Source organism: Bombus terrestris, chromosome 6 (genome assembly GCF_910591885.1).
Source record: "Bombus terrestris chromosome 6, iyBomTerr1.2, whole genome shotgun sequence".
Classification (NCBI taxonomy): domain Eukaryota; kingdom Metazoa; phylum Arthropoda; class Insecta; order Hymenoptera; family Apidae; genus Bombus; species Bombus terrestris.
Genome location: NC_063274.1, coordinates 4,101,896 through 4,125,705, shown reverse-complemented (window position 1 = coordinate 4,125,705; position 23,810 = coordinate 4,101,896). Strand labels below are relative to the sequence as shown.

At 39.4% G+C, this 23,810-nt stretch overlaps 1 protein-coding gene across 5 annotated transcripts in view; it reads right to left on the bottom strand.

The window, feature by feature from the left end:
- The window catches only part of LOC100650524 (protein unc-13 homolog B), a 377,008-nt gene that overhangs the window by 323,859 nt on the left and 29,339 nt on the right, over positions 1–23,810 (bottom strand). For 4 of the 5 annotated variants that reach the window (XM_048406369.1, XM_048406371.1, XM_048406370.1 and 1 more), the window contains exons 3-4: positions 21,050–21,152; positions 16,555–16,672 (exon numbers count right to left, since the gene is read on the bottom strand). In XM_048406369.1, the coding sequence (XP_048262326.1) occupies positions 16,555–16,672; positions 21,050–21,152 (221 nt within the window). Of the gene's footprint in view, positions 1–16,419; positions 16,673–21,049; positions 21,153–23,810 lie in introns of all 5 variants that reach the window. The other variant, XM_048406368.1, reaches the window with a different exon arrangement.

Sequence of the window (23,810 nt, the reverse complement as noted above, 5' to 3'; positions counted from 1 at the left end):
TCGTTGATTCAAAAAGTACACACCAAGTTGCTTGTTAAGAAATTTGAAACACCGTTATTCGCTTCACACGCACCGCGTTTCACATCTCCATCTTGGATTCTAGCTACAATCGCTCTATCTATCGGAGAAAGTTATAACAGTACTGCTTAAATACGCGGCAAATTTGAATAATGCGGCATAGAGTTCTCAGAACGTCCGTGTCGAAAAATTTGTTATATTACTTTCTGAATGAATCGTATTTCCGAATGAATGTATTTTTAAGAATTCTATAATTATATACACACGTAATTGTATATGTAAAATTCTCTTTTAAATATCCAGGTGTCAATGTTACTATTCTAACACGTTGTAATTAATATTTGATATTCAATGAGATCAAGTATAAATCGTTATTAAAAACTTGCTTTTATGAACATATTATTCGTCACATGGTCACGAAAAAGTGACTTATTCATAGCTGTATAATGAAAAATTTTTAATAACCCGCGGTGCATCTGCAAATACCAGAATAAGCGTCAGATAATGACTCAACGTAATTTCATCAACTATAAACGTGTTTTATTTAAGCAATTAAAATGCACGGAGCCACATTGTTCGGTATTTTTAATTCTAGCTTCAAAATTTAACTGATCTTTTTAGTAAAGCAATTTCTATTTCTAACTATACGAATTGATTTCTATTGCATCAATGAAAATGAAATATCGTAGAAAAATACAAAGTATAATCGTTTTTTATGCAATCCCGCAGGAATATAAAAATAGATATCGCGATAGTGGATACTAACGAATGCAAAGAAATTCTCTCTGTGATCTTCGCGGAAAAATAAACCGGCAATTCAAAGTTGTCGTTATCGCTTGGAAAATTATCTTCAATTGCAAAATTATTTTTGTGCTCGGTGTTATGCGAAAATCAACTGAGGGAAATACAATTACGCGAACGATCGTTTCAAGCCTTCTATTAAAATCTATTGACCGTCGAAATGGCAGTAAGTCATGTCTGTATGATATATAGCGAAAACGTACAAGCAGCGGCTATTGATTTTTCTTGCATTTCAACTGACGTAAAATTTAATTTTCCAGATTGGACATGAGACAGACGAAAGGATGAAAACGTTGCTAGAACATCGAAAATGAAAAGCGATAGAATCTGTAGACACGATGACGGGGATACGGAAAACAGAAAAGTCAAAAGACAAAGAGAAGGCGCGCTAATCAAAATGTCTTCTTGTTCGCGACATCTTCTCCAGCTTCGGCGACAGATATAACTCATTATGCTCATTATGCGTATCGTTTTTATCGTTGAACAAGATCGATCGACCTACACTCCGACCTCTCACTTATCTCTCTTTCTCCCTTATTTATAACAATATTCACAACTAATTTGTCTGTACTACGAATATAATCATCCGACTATCTGCTTACAGCTGTTATAAAAGTATAACTTTGTTTTCGTCTGGGATAGCGGCGTTCGAGCCGGGAGGACCGACATTTCCGAGGTGGCTATGGTAAAAGTGCAGCGCCGCTATCTTGGCGAAGATTCGTTCCAATTAATTCTATACGATTATGGTGCTATCAGGGAGACGCAAATTAGGTTAGTAGTCACGGGTGGTGCTGGTGTGACGCACACTGTGTCCCTTCTGTTCCCATTCCGGTATCAATCTGTTTCCGGGCAACCAAGCCCAATTATAGTGACGACCACGTGAGAAGAAATAGGAGATTGAATGGGAAGACGTACCGGCCGCGGCCTACAGTGGCTACAGCTACATAAAGTGGAAAAGTAAGCGAGCCGATCGATCTCTCGTTCGCTCACCAAACGAATATGTACTTTCATCAAGTGCCTTGATTTCTCAATATGATTTCTCAACGAGTCCCTTCGCCGCACAGGAAACAAATTTTCTCCAATTTATCGGCCGTCATTTCCGTTTCCTTTGCCCTTTCCTTTCTCGTTCGGTTGTGCTAGCGCCACGAGCAAAACAGCCCTTCATCGCGTTCCTTCTATCCAAATGAACTCGGTTGATCCGAAACGTGGCCAGTCGTTGAAAAAAGAATCACGGAATCTAGCAAACGATGATATTGCAGTGCAGGGGATGTGTATAAAATGGGACTGAAAATATGTAAATTTACCGCGCGAGAATTATTTGGATCGAACAAATATTCATGTTAGTTCAATAATACGAATATCCATATTATCCGATCAATATGACGAGTCGTTTGGGACAGCAATGATATTCAAACAATTGATATTATGCCGTCAATTTATTGACTGAACGAGGTATTAGGATTATACGCATAGTTTTGATGATCATGCGAATCGAAATTATTTAATTAGCCATAATTGAAAAGAAATTTCAGACCTGGCTAATGAAATAATGTAAGTATCGTTTTATTATCTTTTAGCCTTTTTACAGAAATGGAGCACGTCTTATGTCAACAAACTCTAAAGAAGAATGTAGTCGAAATATATTTTTAGAAAGTTAAAATTCTACGTGCTTTCTAACGATCCATTCACTTACATCTTATTCGCGTGCAGTATATCAATCACTTTACACAAAATCATTAAGTATATACCGAAAATACTTTCGAAAAACAGATTCTTTCCCTCGCAGAACAGAAAGAAAGCACATCAATAAATCCTGTACGATCATCGATATGAACGTTTCGCAACCATAAAAAAATCACCAGAAAATACCAATAAATTTCGATAAGTGTCGTAAAGATCGTAAAAAGGTCAAGCTTAATAAAAACTCAATGCATCGTAAATCCCGAACAGTTTTGTCATAAACACACGTTATATCTTGATTCAAGGTATCACGATATACAAGAGAGTAGGTGACACGATTCTTAACGTCTATCGCATTCCTCTCACTTCTCCTTCCGCTTGTATCTTTTTTGCGAACGTACTGGTGACACCGTTAACGTGGTTGCAATGGTGGCCGTGTCACGTGGATGTAAAGATTCGCAATGGAACCGGGCCGGGACAAAAAGAGAATTACAGTGGCAACGAAGGGTGACGTTGGTGGATACTCGCGAATGGGACAAGACACCTCCGCAATTAAGCGCAACGACACAATGACTCTCGAGCTGACTAGAAATGATTACGAACGTCAGGCTGCGCCGCACGAATTCATCGCGCAAGGCGAACGAATACGACGATTTCCGTCTCCGTCAAGGGAGATATCCGGTGAAGTATATTAATGACGAAGTTCCCCCTCTAAGGGAGGATTTCGCCAAGACAAACATGGTGCATCCTTCAATTTGCTACAGGAACGAAGAAACGCGATAATGAACGTTCCTTCGAACTCTTCGTCTGTTTGCGACGTTTCTTGTGAGAAACGTCGTTAACTCGGACGCAAGTATGTTTAGCTGGATGTTCTTTCGGCTGGAAAATTTAATGCTCTGGGAAAATTACGATGTAGTAAATTGGAGGAAACGTCGTTTAAAGACGTCGACGGTAAAATTTAAATTCGATGCTGTTAGCATGATTCGTCGAAAGAAAGTGCCGGCTAAGATAAGCTTCGAAGCTTAGGAAGCTCTATTTTACCTGTTACGGCAGTACAGCGATGCTGGCTATTGGTTTGAACGGAATATATACATACACGTACATATATCTGTGTCGAGAAACGTATTCAAGGACTGTGTTTTTGTAAACCGTGAGTTCGTTAATTTTTTGAAAACCGAGACGACGTGTAACATTGGAATTCTGGCGCTCAAATAAGTTTCAAAATTCAGCTGCGATAAAAGAGTACCATAAGAATACAATATTATTTCTTTGCGGACTGATTAGTAAACTGTGGATATTTATGGATTTATAGAAACAAAGATAAACAAATACTGTTTATAACGTTTAGCAAGTAAAACAAATACCTGATTTACGTTTCTTTAATCGTATTCATAATAATATGAAACTGTACAAGCATCTTCAGTCTACTAATGATAAATGATAGAAAAAGGCAAACCGAAAATGAAACATGTGAAAAGAGACTAATAAAAAATGCCCCCACTGATGAACGATGCTATTACCCGAAATAAAAACAACTTAATCGTAATTCGATTTATGGGGCTATTTTCTTAGAATCGAGGCATAGCGAACATGTGACGTCGGATTCCAGTAAGTCAGGTGGAAATTGCTGTAAATATAGCGCGATGGGGATACCAGTTGCCTATTTGAGCGGAATACGTGTATATTAATCACGTGAATCCGAAGACACGCGCTCCTACGTCTGACGTTTGCAGGCCTGCATCTACTTACAGGCACATTTGTTACGGGCGACAAGACCGACGATCTGTCTGACATATGCAATGGCAGTTCTCCTTGCGTGCTAGCGTTATTTCGCTCGGCTTGACGAGAAATGTAAATCATTATGGGACAAATGATAACAGGCTTGGTTAATTAGGCGGGGAATTAAAATTCCATCCTGCCTCTTTGTTTATGTTAATTCTCTTTGTATACTTGATATCGCTGATTACAATGGACAGTCAGTATCGAAGTCTTTGCTTAAAAGAATTATCTGTAGGATATCAAAAACTGGATTAATCCCGATTCATGCAGACATTTCATATTTATTCGATTTCAAGTTACATTTGCGTACTGTATATTCTATCAATTTTATTTTTATTAAATTCATTTAATTATTATATCGAAGTAAAAAGCTTTCTCAGTCGGTTCTTCGTTTTATCGCTATGAGATAATATAATTCTAAACGTTGATTAGACCCTATCAATGCTGTTTCAAATTCGTCACTCCAATGGAAACAAAATTCGATCGTTTGACACATAGAAGATATACGAAAGGGACTATAATCGTTCCATAATTGTTTAGACATCTGTCACGCAACGATACCGCAAAACTGATACTGCCAATATTACATGGGGATGGATAAACCGCGATTACTCAATCAAATTCCCGGCTGTGGCTCGGCACGATCCACCGTGGCATAACGAACGTCGGTCAAAAAAGAGGGAACGAAAGAAGAGTTAGCCGATGGTCGTTCGTCAATTTCTCGAGTCAACAATTCGCATATCGAAGGCACGTCAATCTACGACGAAGAGCAAACAGGTAACTCCAGCTAGAGTTTGCTCGCTACAAATGAAAATCCAGCCAAAGATTTGACCTCCTAGCAAACTCCGTTTAGCCCGTATCCAGGTAACGAGCGTACACGACGAGGATCTACTCGACCACGTGTCGGTCGGACGTGATTTCTCGAGGATTAGAGAAACAATTTAGTGGCGTCCACTCTTTTTTTTTTCAAGAGGGGCAAGGAAACGAAAAGTGGGAAAGACGAAGATGGGACGAAGGAAGCGAAGTCGATCGATCCGTAATTTCCTTTCACTCTGCTTTCACTAGCTGGTTAACAAGGAATCATCCATCAGTCTGAGATCTTCCATGGATCACGAAGATGACCCTGGATCTTATTTCCATCAAGCTCAGATATACCTTGACCTCTCGGCGTTTCTCTTCTTTATCTTCCACGGAATGTTTATACACGCGGATAGATCCGGGCAATTTTTTTCACAGAAAGCATTCATAGATGCGATTAGCTTCGAACGTGGTTCTGTCTTAATCCACAAGCGCAATGGAACGCATTAAAGAAGCACCAAAATATCCCCGATTAACGACAAATCCCTCTTTCGGTGTAACGAAACGAAGGACGACATTATTGACGGAGCACCGCTCAGCGAGATTTTAAGCCGTTTTAATGAAAATGTAAATTCCGGAAAGTAATCTTTTTTGACGGAAACCTGCAATCACTGGAAGATCGATTACTCTATCGGTGCGATTCCAATCGATTCTCTTGGGTGTCAGTTACAGAAACCGACCATAGAGATACCTCATAGTTTTACTTGTCGCTTCCTTCGATTCGCTAATCTCGTAATATACACTGGCATACGTACGACGTGCGAGTATGTATATTAATCATGAAACACAAGGGATCCGGATTATCGCAATAATTTCACATGGACGCTGGCTCTGTAGGAGAATGAAGATATTATTCCAGTCATTCGGCAAGTATTCACCGTTGACGTGCAGCGAAGGGGACGCTGGAGCGGCGACCGGAATTCCTTTCGGCAGCATACCGTTCGCGTTTGAACTTTCATTTTCAAGACCTGACACGTTTCACACAGTGAAATCCGCTGGTACGCGCGGGCAAAGCTTTCTTCAACTGGTAAAATCAAGGATTTTGTCGCTACCGCGACGTATGCAGCCCCGAAGCAGCCAGAAATGGCAGACCGTCACCGCGTGGGACAGGAAAATGGAGGCGGAGGGTGTTGGTAAGAGCTTTGTCAAGCCTCTGTCAAAAAGGAGTGGGCGTGCACGAACACCGGTTACCGCTGATCACTAATACAAGCGAGGACGAATCAACGGTGATGTTTCATCGTCATCCCTCTAGAGTTACTTGACATACCTCAGTCAGCGCATTTCTAATGTGAATCGAACCGGTCGTACGTGGATCTCGCGTGCAGCTTTATGAATATTTTAAGCCGGGCTTGACCCAGATTGTCCTCGCAACAGGAAAAGCAACCTGCCCTCGGCTTCCACTCACAAATCTCGCTTCATTCCTCAGCTTTTACTTGCCCTCCTCTTCTTTCGCCCTTTCTTTCATTTTCCACGTTTGCCATGCCACATCTTCGTCCCTTTTCCTTTGTTCGTCATCGCGATCGCCTTTGTTATCTTTTCCGTCATCTACGCGTTACCGCATCGTTCATGTCATCTTCTTCCTTGTTCACCGTTTATCAGTTAACTTTGGCTAACTCTGTCTCTCTTTCACGCATCGTCTCTCTACCTAGCGCTCTCCGTATTATCGCCGTCTCTTTCGTTCCTCCACTATCGTACTTTTCTATTTTCCTCGTTCCGTTCTCCCTTTCCCACCGATTTACACCTTTACGCTCGCCTTCTATCCCTTCCTTTCTCCTCGTCTATCTACTTTCGCCGTCCTCTTTTCCGTCAACGTAGCTGCCGCTAGCACTGGAACGCCAGGGTTGTCGATCGATCGTCCAGAAATATGAAGGAACCAGTGTGCCGGTGATTCATCAATCCTCTTTCCGTAACCACGGCCAGAACATTTCATAGCTCGGACAGCGACGATCGTAACTACACGAATGCGTTCTCGTGGTTTCCACGATGAACTTCGACATAGAATAGAATGGAACAATGGCAAAGACAATTAACGCAGCAAACAGAAATTTGTTACGGATGTTTCCCCTCTTCTCCCTCGATAAACGCGAATCGTGATGCTTATAACCACGTATTCTCTGTTTGCGAATGTAAATATATTTCGTTTTTCATTCGATCAACGTTTACTTTTCGGGAATTTTCTCCGCTCGATGACTTTTAAATATCAAACGACGATACGTTCGAACGATTTTCCCCGGTAAAATTCCAATTGTTTACTCGACAGTTCTCTTTTTTTCTCTTTTGTGTGCTGTTCGCAACTGAGCGATACGAATATTACGAAGAGAGGGAGAAGCGCGTGAACAAATCCAGGAAATCTTTTGCGAAGGTCGTTGCCACACAAGTCCAAGCTCGAATGTGTGCACGCAGCAACATAACGCCGGCGTAAAGCTACGTGAACCACGTCGCCTTGGCTTCCCCGACTGTTTCATTGAGCGTGGCGAGCTGGCTATGCGCCAAGTGACGTCACAACCAGAAGACACTCAGGGATTGTCAGCGGTGATGCGGTGATGGAACCGCGGAGGATATCGTTGCCAGGGAACAGAGCTGCCGATAGTGGTACCGAGAGCTTCTGTGTGCCACTGCCTTCCAGTTGATTTCAGAGTCAAGAAAACTACAGGAATGCCACCTTTAAAACGCAACTCTTACTCGTGCCACTTCGTAATTCAATTTGCTCCATTCTCAGAGAAATTTCTGGCAAATGTAGCGACCAGGATCTTCGCCTTTCATCTTCGTCTAATCTCTGTTTCTAGTATCCGTTGTTGTTTCCTTTGCCATTTCGAAAAGAAGAAACTTGACTTGTCGGTTACTGGAGTAATCTCTGAATCAATTTCAAACGTCAATGGAGGCATCGTCGTCTCTCCGATGAAGAATTTTCGCATTTCTGTTATTTTATGGCGGCCATCGTACGGTCGTAAAACCGGATATTGCGTTTATAACATAGCTGGTGTAATATAGGAAAGCGTTTAATATCCGCGAAGTAGCCGCAGCGGGTCTTTGTTTCCGAGGATCGTATTAACCGAGAGGATTTCGCGTGTATCAACGAAAAATCGAAGAATATCACTCGACTCTCTCCTTCCCGATTAAATTTATTATCCCATTTACTTGGGCCGTTAAGAATGATCTTAAAGATACAGACAGAAAGGAATACTTACATGGACAATAAAACGTACGTATATACCGTGATTATTGCCTATCGTTCGCTCGAACGCTTACAAGAAGATTACGACAAATCTGTGCAAGATGGTTGCGCCTGCCAACCAAAGAACGACACGAGTATTCGAATGTGTATAAAAGAGGGGGTAGCCACTCGCACGTGACTGAATTACACCCCTATCCGAGGTAAGGCTGCCCTCTAATTTAATTTGTTCGATCCTCCCGTCGAAAGACAAGATGCACTTGGTGCACTTCGTGCGGAAAAAAGCAAACAGGGCCTTCCAGTTTTCGCTTTCTTTTGTTTTAAGCTCTTGCACTTTGCAATCGCCACCATTCGTCGAATCCGATTCACCGTTTCAGTCGGTTTACGGCTGCATTTCATATTCACCAACGCTCGAAACGTCGTCGCGTCCCATTTAAAGAGCAGCCTCTCTACGCATCAAAGCGACCTCGTGAACCTTGCGATTCTATTTTGACTTCATTAAATTGGGTCTCGTTTTAAAAATATTGATCGACTTGCGGGTACGGGATGAATATTATTATAACTCGATATCCTCGTTACCGCGGACAAATTAACCGACCGAATAAGTAGCTGAAAGGAATATCGAGTTATTTTTAATCGAAGATCGATATTCGGTTATGCAATTAACGTTTCTCCGCGTTCTTTATTTTCCCTTTTTTTTTTCTTTTATATTTAAAGAGGATAAGGAACGGCGAGTAGGCTACATATCGTGAAAATGTTGAAACGGGAAACGGCGAACAGGGATGAGAAGTTCTCGAACCAAGTATTCTAATTTCACTGACAAAAAGAGAAAAACTACGTTTGTTGAATGCAAGGATGGTCACGCCCTCGTTTCTTCTGTTCGTCTCTGATAAAGAAGCCGTCCAATTTAATTAGCATGAATTCCCTTTTATCGTCGTATGAAAGTGCAGTGGACCGAGTCTCGCGAACGAAGAAAGAACGGTAGATAAAGGAATTCTTCGGTCGAAATTTCTCGCAGGAAAATATCTTACAGGTTCAAGAACCTCGGGGAATGGCCACTAGGATTCGTGACGTAATGGACCTTAATTTCATCGTGAATTTCACACCTTTTGTTTCGAGAACGATGTAGAGAAAGGAATTAGACCTTTCGCGATTAAAAGGATCCCGAAGAAGAAAAGAAAAGGATAACGAAATTAAACGAAGGAACTGTTTTGGCCGAATGATTAAAATTCTATTATTAAGACTTTCTTGGAAACTTTAACCGATAGTCAGGCGTAATAAAATCCGTTCAAATACACCGACAGAGACGTCTCTATATAATTTACACTTTCACATAAATCACGCGGCTTTTAATGCGAAGGGACGATACATTACAAAACGAGTGTTAAGATTAAAAGTACGATAGGGAAGTGTAATTTTTCCTTCTCTCGCCATCGAGACGCGTGAAAACAATCAATCCGGCCGCCGCCATAAAGAAGGTATCCATTTGCCAAGTAAAATTGCTCCACACGACCAATTTGTCATACGACTTCTAAGTAGCGGCCAACTTACTTTATATGCAAATCGATATCACCGAGTTTCCCGGACTGTGTGTTTTACGGGACGAAGAAATAGCCGACAAGGACGATGCGAAAGATAAGTGAAATAATGTTTCCAAGTATCGTTAACATTCGCTGTTAATTATTAATAGCTATTAATTAGCATAATACGAATTGTAAATCCGCGAGCGAAATGAGACGAAGCGTAAATAGCGGAGGCCATCGTCGGACACAGTTTTTTTTTTCACCTTTTCCGACGATTAGTCGGCCATTCGATTTCCACGGGAACAACGAGCGTTTTCCTTCCGAATATCGAATCGATCGCGAACTGGAACAGAGACCCGATATTTTTGTACGGAACAATGGAAACGACTTCTGTGACCACAAACGGAACCTTTCGCGTGCAGACATTTCGTTCCTTTACGAGTTCGACTTCTACCTCATTGTGAAACTTCGATCGTTCTCCGCTCCGCTCGACGATTGCTTTCTCGTATTATTTATTTATTTATTTATTTATTTTATATACGGAGACGAACTGTCATTAGCGTAAAAATAATCTGCAAGCGCGTAAAGGACGCCAGTTGAAAAAGAAAAAAAGCAAGGAAATACAAATATAGACGATGTGGAAAGATAAGATATGAAAGAAAGGAAAAATAGAAAGTTCACCGTCTTCCTTCAAAAAAAAAAAAAAAAAAAAAAGAAGAAAGTTAGGTAACAAACAAAGAGAAAACGGAGAAATGGTGAAAGGAAGAAATAACTTCCTAGTCGACGAACGATCGACCTGCGCGTACTATGACATTAACAAGAGGAAATCTAATTCTGGGATCGATTATGACAGGCTGTAAGCTGTAAGCCTGTTGTAGTTCGCAGTTCACCTGTGTCACCAGAGTGAAAGCGGACTCTGCATATAGACGGGCCAGTCTACCGTGTTTCACCGGTAACACGATCCGTTGATGTGATTTTCCGATTTCCGTTGATGAAAAGGCCAATTACTTAAGCCATTGTAACCTTTCTAAATGCGATTCACCGCTAAATACGTTCTCTCAGTTCTAACTGTTTTTATTAATTCTACAGTTCTTGTCGCGAATATGGTTATCTGCAAAGTGGTAAAGAAATGTTTCATTACAAAAGTATGATAGAAGAAACACGGAGTATGAAATCGTGTTATACGAGCAAAGCTAACGGTAACGCTGGCATCGCGTAATTACACCCGCGATCGTATCGTTACTCTTCTAAATTAACAAGAAACCATCGATATGGAGAAGATGAGAGATAAGGGAATCGGAACGAGATAGATCGGATCAGATGCTACCTACACTCTCCAATTATCGACGAATCGTGCTCAGGGTAAAACTGAATCGGGAAAATTCTCGATCTCGCTAATCGAAAGGTTAATACGTGTATACCATCATTGATAAGTATCATTTTATAATCAGTTCGCGTTAACCGTACTCGAGTGCTACGGAAATATGAAAATCAATATATTAATAACTAAAAGCAATATTTGTTATACTATACGAGTAACTGGTTATGAATTTAAATCATTTATTAAGCATTTTCGCGTAAACCAGTAACGTACATAATATATTCATTGAAAGTACCTACATCGCTGTACGAATTAATCGTGGCAAGATTTTTATCATTTTTGGACAACCATCTTCGTCATAGCACAAATATTTTAGAAAGTGAAATAACCTGAACAGTAATTTCAAAATTGTATCCCATATATCCTTTCGAAGATGTACACTCGGGCGTACACACGTGTCTCGGGCTTCGAGGTTCTCACGATTTTCAGGACGATCAAACATCGAACTCGATCGAGATGAAGAAGCTTTTGTCGGCGGCGATCGAATTAATTCTCGAGCGAGCAGAAACTGGCGATTTCCTCGAGCGGAACTTTCAAGATATCACATTTTATTTCCCCGATTCGCGACAGTCACGGAGGCAAACACTGGCGTCCACCGGTAATCGCATTATCGACCAGGTTTGGACCGATGCACAGACCAAACCGGCGCAACGGCGACATCATGAAGGCTAACCTGAAACTCGTTACACACTTCCATCCGAACGTATAACCGGCGTCAATTGATCCGAGATTCGTTCCATGTGTAAACACTAAACGCTCGTTTCAGTTTCATTTCACGTGCACCAGCGGACATGTACGGCGAGCTCTGCGAGAATATCCAGTCATTTCGATGATCCACTCGATGCACGCGCGATATTTGGTCGATCGGGAATGGACCAACGCTTCTACGAAACAAACAGCCGTAGTCGAATCAAACCGTTCGTGCAACGCTCGATATCGTTACGTTTCTTCGTGCCCGTACCCTTCGTTACTCTGTGTTTGCCGATTGTTCACTTATCGATCTCCAAGATTATTTGGAAATAATTCGCGGTATCCGACGTGTAATGATGAAACACGAGCGGCACGTTGATTTGAAGTAATTATTATGTCGATACCTGGCGTTTTGCTAATTGTGAAAGGAAACAGCGTTTGACAGGGAAAGTGTAAAGCTGTGGAATTTCTGCGATGGATTTTCAAATGCAAGATAATATTTTGAATATCGATAATAAGTTGAAACATCGATAGGGATATGTAGTTCGCTATCATTCTTAATTTTAAGATTCATAAATCAAAAGTAGGGAATTGACGGTGGAAACGAGACTAGTTTTCTTTGCTTGCTTATGTAGACCGTGCACTACTTTTGTGGGTTATATAAACGAAATTTGAAGGAAAACAGAACTCTTTGGCCGTAAAATTTTAATGAGAGCATCGTCGCATATTACCCGAGCGAATTTGCAAATTACGTTTGTGCGGAATTTACGAATTTCGGTCTGCGCTCAGACAATTGGCGTAGAAAACAGCAAGAAGTCTGGTATAAGGTTTTCAATGTAATGTAAAACACACAGAAGGTTTGTTTATAACGAACAGACACATAGTTCCATACTTTAATAAATTTTTGTCTCTTTTACTAATATGTCTTTCCAAGTTATGTCGTAATTTTTTTATCTTTTACTGATTTCCGCCCACAAGAATGTTCCATGTAGTTAAAATCCGGAGACTTTGTGGGGGCGTATGTTATACATACTATACGATAATTTTTTCACGTTCACAATTCTTTCGCGATTCCGACCGTGTTTGACTGGAAGTTATTGTTGTGTTGAAAAGAAAAATTGTTCAATAATCTCAATTTTGTAGCGCTGTCTTTTAAATTATTTTTTTTAAATATTTCAAGATTTATACGTGTCTAGAATAATATTCTACAAATACGACCTATGAAAACGAGATTCTCAGTGTTTGACTGGAAGTTATTGTTGTGTTGAAAAGAAAAATTGTTCAATAATCTCGATTTTATAGCGCTGTCTTTTAAATTATTTTTTAAAAATATTTCAAGATTTATACGTGTCTAGAATAATATTCTACAAATACGACCTATGAAAACGAGATTCTCAGTGCCGTTTGTAGCCGTACAAGCAACGTCACGGAATCATCGTTATGCTTCATAGCAGGACATAAATGTTTAATATTCGTTTCTGAATTGGCTTTGCTCCAGACGTGCGATGTCCATTCGATCTACATACATTGTATTTCCTTTCATCTGAGAACATAATTTTATCCCAAAAAATAGTATCTTCGTTCATAAATTGCTACGTAGAGTTTAAACGTCTGGCTTGATTCTTGTCAACGAATGATTTCTTGGAATCCCAACATGGAAATCATTGCGTCACAAAATTCTGCGACATAATTTCCTCGTAATTATTCTTCCCGAAGTAGTTGGCAACCATTTGAGTAAGCTTCGTAGCCAGGATATTTGGATCCTTCTTTATTTCGCGTATAATAGCTTTTTCTTTTCTATTAGTTAGTGTCTTTGACCTGACAGTACGGTGCTTTCTTGTCACTATTACCTCGCTTTTTCATTTTTTGATAATATAACGTATCGTAGACACACTTCCGTTTAATAATTTGACCACCTGCCTATATGATTTTCCATCTTTGTACAATTTTAATATCAATTCCCTTTCGAATTTCTGGACGGTACGCGAATTGATATTATTCACAGCGTAACGAGAAACTCACTACGCGATGTTTCCACATCAACAGAGCCTACGAATGATTCCACTTTGTATACAAAAGCATTGTTTACCCCTTAACCTACAACTACGGGCATAGCCCGTAGTACATACTACACAAATCGTGCGAATGGCTCGAAGGCTGCGCGAGCTTGTTTACGTTTTCGGCCCAAAATTCTCGAACGTAAATCGTAGGTTAAGGGGTTTATTCGCTTAATATCTAGACGTTCGATTACTTTCCTGACCTTGTTTCTGTACGTCATTCTAACAAATGTTTCATAACATTCCGCAAATGTTTCATAACATCCGACGAATGTTATCGAATTCGTCCCAAATTTTAAATATGTAATTTTGATACGTATATCTTATATTAGTTGTAACATTGTTTTCATAACGTGCGTTCGACTATTTTCTTGAGCCACTGTGGTATATATATGAAAGGATATCTAATGAGAAAGAAAAACAGCTGAAAACCTTAGGTGATAGTAGAACGTTTGTTCGCGTCATGACTCAAGAACTTACAATTAGTCCAAACACTCTACTTTCGTACCTCTCACACTTCGAACTAAACAAATACTCTTTTCTCATACGTCCATTACTCTGCTTCAAACACCCTTAACTCGTTCGACAAAAATTTCACCACTTTCTCACAATCGTGTTACTACGAAGAAAAAGAGATCAATACTCGAGATAATACTCGATGAAACTTTCTGAATGAAAAAAAAAAAATACTTTTTAATGAAAAACTGATGTAGAGAAGTAATTCCCATAAATTCGATGAAATCGTTCTTAACGAAAAATCAGTATCGAGAGATGATTCTTACGAACGGCGAGAACAAGATATTTAAATTCGAATTAAAATAATCAGCAAATAAATAGAAAAATCTCATTTTTCATTCGTGTTATCCATTAGCACACTGCGTATGCTCATGCAAATTCATGTTTCTATGAACACGATTAAAGAGACGGAGTCTAAATAAAAATTCGTTTCACGACCACTTTACTTACGTTAGTACATTTTGTATGCCTAAGCATACTGTATTTACATTTTTGCACATTTAAATTTCTCATAAATGCATAAACATCAGCGGCCTATTTATTAATATACATTGTGTCCTACACGAGTTTACTATCGCGATACCTGGTACGAGGTGGCATAAAATCTCTTACAGAAGCCTACCACGACGATGTATCGTGTCACCGATCTATCCACGGGATTTTTTAAACCGGTCGTTTGCACACGTATTGCTCCTTCTCTTTTTTATGAGCAGCCTTCTCGATCAGTTACACTCACGCGATGCCATTTAAACCTGTCAGCATGCCGTATGCCGGTGTATACCATGCCTTATATCCCATGCCCTTATTTTGCCACGCTTCCTTTTTTCTTTCCTCTGTTACAAAATCGTGCAAAGTTTATGCTCGATGGAGCGCGATCCCGTGGCGTTTACGGGAAAGTCGTTTGGAAAATAACAGAACGGGGAAGGGAGCGATACGAATAAAGAATTCACTAGGCTTTTGACGTCGTTCTTCGACGAATAGCTGCCTTTGGTTCGTGCTAAACAACGAATCAAATCTCTGTTTCGCCGCACACCTACCGGTCCTTTGTAACAAGAAGAGGTCCAAGATCTCACCCGATGTACTAATTACACCTTGCATGTCGATCGTGTCTGGTCAATGTTCCTTGAAAAAATGACTCCCTCGTGCCCCAAGTTAAACGGTAAACAGTGCACGGTTCGAGATATCGGTCTCCAAGGGGTGATTAATTCTTTTTAGCAAATCCATGCAACATTACACACGCTGACTTCGTTGACTTGGAAACTAGTCAGCAGAAAAAAAATGACCGCTATTTCACGTAAGTGTCGCGGGATTTCTGCCTGACGTGTTGTATCATCGATCAGTCGTAAAGTGGAACTCGTACGCTTTTAAACGTCTCGCTACTTCGCAATCGCGTTCCTTCGCGCCTAGTTGTATCTACACCGATCGGAAGATACCGCCGGTTCGCGAAACAGTTCAACCACCGCACACGGTTAAGTATCGGTAACACGTTCAGATCGTAAATCTCGAATACCATCGATTACGATTTTGCAAATTACTTCGTGGCAGCTAGTACGTACTATTTTTACCGAAGAACCTCTGCTTGCCTATTCTCCTAGTTTCTAAACTTTTTCTTTTTTCGTTTATACCGGCTTTACGTCAAATACGTCGTGAACGAGCACGGGTTCATTTAATATACACGACGTCGACGTACACGCGAAAATCGAGTTCATATCGTGATAAGAGTGCCACGTGCACGGAATATCGAGACACGCCGCTTCTAATCGATCCTCGAATATTACGGACACCCACTCCCGTTTAGGGGCTGTGTACGTCGAGAGTGTAATCATGATTTTACTGTAACCGCGTCTCGGAAATATGACAGCGGGGTCGCATGTATGTTTAGAAATTAATCTGCAGTGTTGGTAAGACAGAAATCTGGCTAGCTACATGTATCAATTAGTGTACCGTGCTGATGATGTCTGGTGGCTGTGTATTGCTGTTCGTGTCTCGCATGCTGTCAGAGGATATGTGTTGTTGTTGTTCTTGTTTCCCTGTCGATACCGTGCCAGTGGATGTATTGTAGGACTGCTTAGACGTTACCTCATTCATGTAGGACACTTCTGATAATGGGACGTAGTAGTAGCCCAGGAAACGATCCCACAGGAAACCCTTGCACCAAACTTCCACCAGAAGGCCCGTATTCATATCGTTCGTTTCGCTAGATAACAAACAAATGTTTATTTTACACTTTTCGCTTCTTATTTTGTCGTTTTATTATATTGGCAAAGAATCTTTGCCGCTTACGGCGATGTGTAAAAGTTTCACACAGATTTTTCACTTTATATCCCAAAACCGATATTTTAAAGAATCTTAACTAATATCACATTTACTTGCCGTATCATCGTACTCTTCATACTCGATATCGATCAAAATTCTTTTCGACATCGCTTTTCGAATATAAAGTGAAAAATCTATCTGAAACTTTTGTACGTCGCTGCATAGAAAAAGGAGAAATACAACGAATAAAGACAGAAATTGAAAGGAATTTTACGATTACGCCGTTAACGATCCGATTAACTATTCTAGTTTAAACATTAGACTTAAGGGGAAACAATTCGTCGACTGATTGGAAAACTTAATTAGTTAGAACGGCAAATAGAAGATTCGCATTCGAATCACGATCCGATGACTCGATATCGACTGATCCTTCTCTCGTTCCCTGTAGCTGTTAAAAGCAACATTCAAACTCACGACTTTCGCGTCCACGATTCTTATTACCGTCCCTTCAGATATTGTCACGTTGACATTAAATTCACGATTTATCACATCTTAATAGCGGAATTGTCTCGAAGAGTAAACTTAAACAACGATTAAGACTATCGAATAATTTGCATTTGCTTAAGCACGTTGACTAATCGACGAATAAATGTGCCTTTATATTGAAAACCAGCAATCCAATCAGCTGATTCCTTTCGCCTCTTACATCGTTATGGATCGATAGGAAATATAAATAGACGTTTCGTAACAGCATTATTAGCGTAATCGATACGGATGCTCTAAATCGAGGGAAATTGATCGATAACATCGTCGAGATTCTTATTTTCGGTTGTTTCGTCACAGGTTAAATAAATACGATTTAAATGCAGCCCGGCCGCGTACAGAGAGGGGGGCGTCAAAGAGAAAGTAGGTTAAAGGTTCGCAACTTGGCAAGTGAGGATTTAACGGCGCCAGTAAGGATGTTTCAGAAAGCTAAGATCCAAAATTCTCTTATTTTCCACCTCCACCATTCGCAATTGTCCTCCTTATATATTTTAGACGGTCGATCAATAGCGTGTTCTCCGTGTCGACCATTTCACGCGATCTGATTTTCGCGTTAACAACGTAAACTAGGCAAGAATAATCGTTAAAAGCGTAAATCAGAATTCGACATCGTTGCGAAATTTCAACGAAAATTTAGGCGAGAGCTTTGACGAAATAGAGAAATTGATGAATCGCTGCAGAATTATTCGTTTCCATTTATTTCGATCTGCGTAGCTTGGACGCATATCGGGACAGAAATGCGAATCACGTTCATAACGTCGCATAACTTGGCATAACTTGATAGACCTCGTTCGTCTTTAGAAACCTATCTCACGACTCGTATAAACGGAAAAACAGACGCGGCTGCGTGCTTTCTTCGCGAACACCAGCCATGTCGAATCGAACGAGGGATTTTAAGTCGAAAGTTCTTCCTTAGAAAAGACGCTGCTCGTCGTCGTAATTTCATTCGAAATTTCCATAACTCTTGCAACGAACATCGGTCAACTACAATGCTGCTCGTAGATAGACAGATATTTTCTTCACCTCCGTCATTTTTCCTTCCTTTTTCTTTTTTTTTTTTTTTTTTTGATTTTAATTTAATGTCGTATCAACCGGGAGATTTGTTAGCAACGCTATAGAGGAATATTTATATTACGTATCGAGTATTAACATTACACACACGTGCTGATGCGTCGATTAATTTGCTTCTCTGAGTGAGTATTAAGGGGGTGTCCTGAATTAGAATGTTCTAAAACAGCGTCTTTTTGTGATTTTTTTTTTAGAAGGGAAAGAAAGAAGTGAAGTTATTGAATTTTGAGGTATGGTTTTATATACATTTAACGAATACAAAAAAAATTATAACAGATTTCCAAGCCTATTTCATGGGCAGCAGTTTTCAATCGGTGGGAAAGATCCACCTCGTAATTCTTGACTGAAACAAAACACCAAAAAAGGATTAAATTATTATAGATTTTTCTTCTCGATGAACTAGAAAAGTTCGTCAAAAGGTTTATTTAAATAATTGTTATAGCACCTTAAAGTTTATTTTTTCTTTTTATAAAACACATTTTTTCTTTAAACCCGTCAAAATTTTTTATTTCACACTATTTTCTGCTTTTTTTTTAGTTGCATCGAGAAGAAAAATATATAATAATTTAATCCTCTTTTGGTTTTTTGTTTCAGTCAAGGATTACGAGGTGGATCTTTCCCACTGATTGAAAACTCCAGCCCCTGAAATAGGCTTAGAAATCTGTTATAATATTTTTTTTTACTTTAAAAAAAATTGCTTTGTATTCGTTAAATATGTATAAAGCCATACCCCAAAATTCAATAACTTCATTTCTTTCTTTCTCTTCTAAAAAAAATCACAAAAAGACGCTGTTTTAGAACATTCTAATTCAGGACACCCCCTTAACAAATCGTGAATTTTCTGGTCCTTTAAATTGTCTTGAAATAATAGGAAATTTAATGTACGCGTATTTTTCGCGTAGCCTGTACTATCTCGTGCGATTGAAAATCAAGTGAACCGTTGTTAATAATAGCTGGCCCATTCTCGTAATACATTCTGAAAATTGAACTATCCGAATTTTCTGTTCTAATATTAACAACGTATTGGCGAATATATCCGATTGTTTCCAATTTTACATTGTCATTTATGAAAGTGCAATTTCAAAATAAACTTTTTCAATGAATTTATATCGTGCTCTATTTAATATCGAAAATAAAATTACATCGCGAGAACTTTCATCGAAGAATCTAACTTTCTCGCGAATAAAGTGGATGAGAAAAAGAAAAAGTTAGGGAGAGACAGAAAGAGAGAGAGAGAGAGAGAGAAAAAGAAAACTAGGCTAATAATAAAGAGCAACCAGAAAATATTTGAATATTACATCCATCACTATCGTTCTCTTTTTATAAATAAGCAAATCATATCCCACGTTATATTTCTCAACACCCACGTACTACTGATAATATCGCAATGATAAAGCATACCGGGAAACGACGTCGACAGAATTATTCTAAAGCGTAATTATACCATACCGTGCCGCAAAGGAACGAAGTTCGCTTTTGTCGACGTGAGAAATCGATACTCGAACGGAAAATATCATCAGGACTGAGAAAAGAGCGAAAAGAAAGCAAATGATGATGCTAGTCCGAATGTAAATGGATCGAGCCGCGAAATACAACTACCGATCAGCTAATCGTATTATCTTCAACAACAAATAGATTATTTTGTTGTACTAACTAAGCGGTATATTTATTATATCAATTATGGACGTTAAGGTGAGCGAGGATTTTAGCTCTTAAAGGGATTCGATAGTCGATCGCAAAACCTCTACGTTATCGAGCTCGGACACAAACTCAGTAATGAACGAGCAATGATAACGCGCACACTTACGATCTCGTCGATTTCTTTCGACTTTTATCATTTTCATTCAATACCGACCCACTAAATATGGTTATCGAAGGCAAAAGAAGTTGGACACAGCTAATAGATTCTCGTAAACCGACATCGTTACAAATATTGATATCCAAAGTCAATGATGACATAGATGAATTTTATATTTTATCGTAGAAAAAAAGATATACCATTGCTAAGGTTTTTAACAAATTATTCAAATGTACCGTTGAGAATTGTGGATCTTAATTGGCGAAATAAAAGTAAAGGAACACTAAGCTTACACTTAGAATTCATATTAAAATAGTTTTAGATTTATTTAATAAACGATTTCCAGGATTTTCGTCGATATACATTTGCACGCGTTTCAGCATTCTCTTTGTCTCACCATCTTCCATACCAAACTGCCAACGGAACAGTTACATTTGTCTGTTTTTCGAGACGCCGCGCACCCACCTACTTCCGCACACTCATATTCACATACGTGTGTCACTACTACGCGGCCAATCTAGTCTGGTACACAAAATTATTCATATCTCAATATGTACATTGTAATAATTACATAAAGAAGTATCAAAGACTGCTTCTATCGATCTACCGTTGATTTATACGCTTTAAAAAAATTCACGTGCTGTTATACGCACAAATCGAAATAATATGCAGACATTTACGAGCGATAGACTACAACAGATGGCGAACTTGGAACATCGGTGAACTGCAAATTCGAAATTGAAACAGTCCGTCCCTTTCGTTTGTTTTATCCCTATGCTTTTATCTATTCGAAGGGGGAAATCGTGGAAAACATTGGATACCGAGGGACGATATTCGGGGCTCTATCGTAAATTCGGCAGACCTACCGACCTTTCTTGTTAATAAATACGTTCGCAGACATGTACTTACAAAAGAAAATCTTGCTCCCAGCATGGATTGGCCCCTTTCACCGTCACTGTCGTCGACTTCACATTCTGCAGCTTCAGTGTTACGTAGGAGTTGAACTGTTCCGCTGAAATCGTGGTTGATCGAATCTGAATCGGGTCCGAGAAAATTCAAGCGGTCTGTTTTCCCTTGAACGAGCGGAGCGCAACGATCACGACCAGGCCGGGGTTATGCGATTTCGATTGATCGTGCAAAGAAGGACACAGAACGCAGCTCGTAAAAGAAATCTGTCTCGTGGAAATGGAAATGTCGACGTTGATAAATAGACAAGGGCCAGCCGTAGAGAGGAACGGCCAGCATCAAGGTATCGCGGCGCGCCGACCAAAAATTATTTACCATCGGATAAATTGGGATTTATTCCGTCCACCCAATAAATTAAATCTCGCTCGAACAAGCTACGTTACGCTTTACCGTCGCGTCCTGAAACGTCGACTCGCGTAGGCCGGAGTAGTACGTCGAGATAAAAAATTAATTATTGAAATTCTCCAACGGGTATCTTGATACGAACGGGATGTACACGACGCGTGTATAAACGTTTAGGATTGATTGTTTCTAGAGAATCTCGTCTAAATTGTTTAATGGCGTTTGTGCATTTGTATTGGGTTGGCAACTAAGTGATTGCAGATTTTGTCAATACCATCTAATGACAAAATCCGCAATCGCTTAGTTGTCAACCCAATATTTGATTAAGCGCGTATGAAAGTTTGCTTTCTGACAAGGAATAATGTTGTTGTTTCGGAAGCTTAATTTTGTATTAATCTAATTGTAAAAGGTCGTGGACGCAGTTCGAGACACTTTCATCGAAAGGAAGGAACGAAATTAGCCGAGTTGTTCGCTAATCGTCCGTTCATTCCCTTGTGTCCATTCTTGTTCATTAATATCAGAAGATCCGACGCTTGATTAGAGGAATGGTCACGAAATTACTTTCTTTTCGCATCCTCTGATCATGTCAGATAGAGAACGGATTCGCGAGTGCTTTAATTAAAAAAAATCTTTTAATTACCGCAACTGGACGTCGCGCGTTTGTATTTCAAACACGAGCGCGCGACTGGAAAAATAATAAAATATTTCCACGCCAGCGAGGACTTTTATCCGGCCGGGAAACGAAAAATCGCAGTTAGCTTCGTAACGAATATCCGAAACATCGTTATATTTCTGTCGCGTACCTTCTCGTCATGGGACAATTAAAACGTCATTTATGGAAATTACCGAAACACTTTCAAGTGTTTCGTTTCAAGATCTGTGAAAATGTTCAACAGACATTCAACACAAACAATTTTTACGCACGTATCGTGTGCGTCATATGAAAGTTTCTAAAATTCATTAGCACCGTAACGAGATCGACTATGGTAATTATATTATATCGATAAAATTGAAAAGAAATTGGAAAATGTATATGTATGGAAGTTACAAGACATCTATTACGAACATACGTTTACTAGAAGATCGGTATACGACACGAATATCGATCTTAAAATATGAATATCGCTAAAGAAGAACATAAGTCAGATTATTTTACATTATATCCGAAAAATATGTACAAGAAATTAAGTACTCTAAAAGCCTAAAAAAGTTACTCGAAGGAATTTATTATTGAAAAAGACGCGCGATTTTTCAAGAAAAAATTCACGAAGTTATAGATGGGCAAAAGTTTAACTTCGCTTAAATTCTTTTCAACTTCCGCTACGATTTTTCCGAACGATCTAATACTTTCGTTAGTTACTGTACACATAATTAAAGACAAACGATTATCCTTCGTGACGACGTTTTCTCAATAAGTTGTCAAACGAATCGATAACAAAAGATCAGAGACACGCAGATACATAGAATCGTAACATTCTTTCGAAGGAAGCCCGATCGTTTCTCAATTTACCAAAGATACGGATAGTCTTTCGACCCATCTGCGTGCCTGGAAAACGGCGCAGACGAACCGTAAAACTCTATCATATAAGCTTTCGACTCCGTCGTCTGTGCACGAGTATACATTCCGGCTGCAAGCTCTCGATAACTCGTGAAAAAAAATCCGTTTTACGATATTCGATGCGTGTTTCAACTACACCGACTAGATATTTTGCTACTACGTGCAACGAAATTGTTCCTGCCGATTGAAGTTTGTATCGCAGCGATCGAATCAACGAAGCCTCGCATGGATCGATACTCAGGATTGACGAATTAATTGGTCCAAAAACGCTCGAGATTTAATTATTATTATCGAGAATTAAAAATTATACGACCGTGTAGAAAAAGAAAAATGAACGAACTGAAAGACAATGTGATAAACGAGGTAGTATATGGATCGTCTAGATAGAAAGTTGAAATAATTATCAAAATAATTGAAGCATTCTATTAATTTCTTGGTAGAATGAAAAATTTCTTCGAATGGAAAGATTACGTATAGAGGTACAGAGAAATAGAGGGAATTTCAATGTCGATCTGCAATTCCCTTGCTTACGATACTGCTTGTATAGCAATATATTTTTACTGATTCATAAAGCGAGACAATTTCCATTATCGATGAATATTTAATTACGGTTAATGTAATTGCCGTAAAACGAGTTATTAATAACAACAACGGAGGCTGTCGTTTAAGTGGGACACACGAGCGCAAGCCTGAACCGTTTTGCATAATTGAAATTCTTGTTGGTGTCTTATTTCATCTGAAATGATCGTATTTCCAGCGATACACCAGGAAGAACGTTTCACTCTGATTTGCATGATATATTGC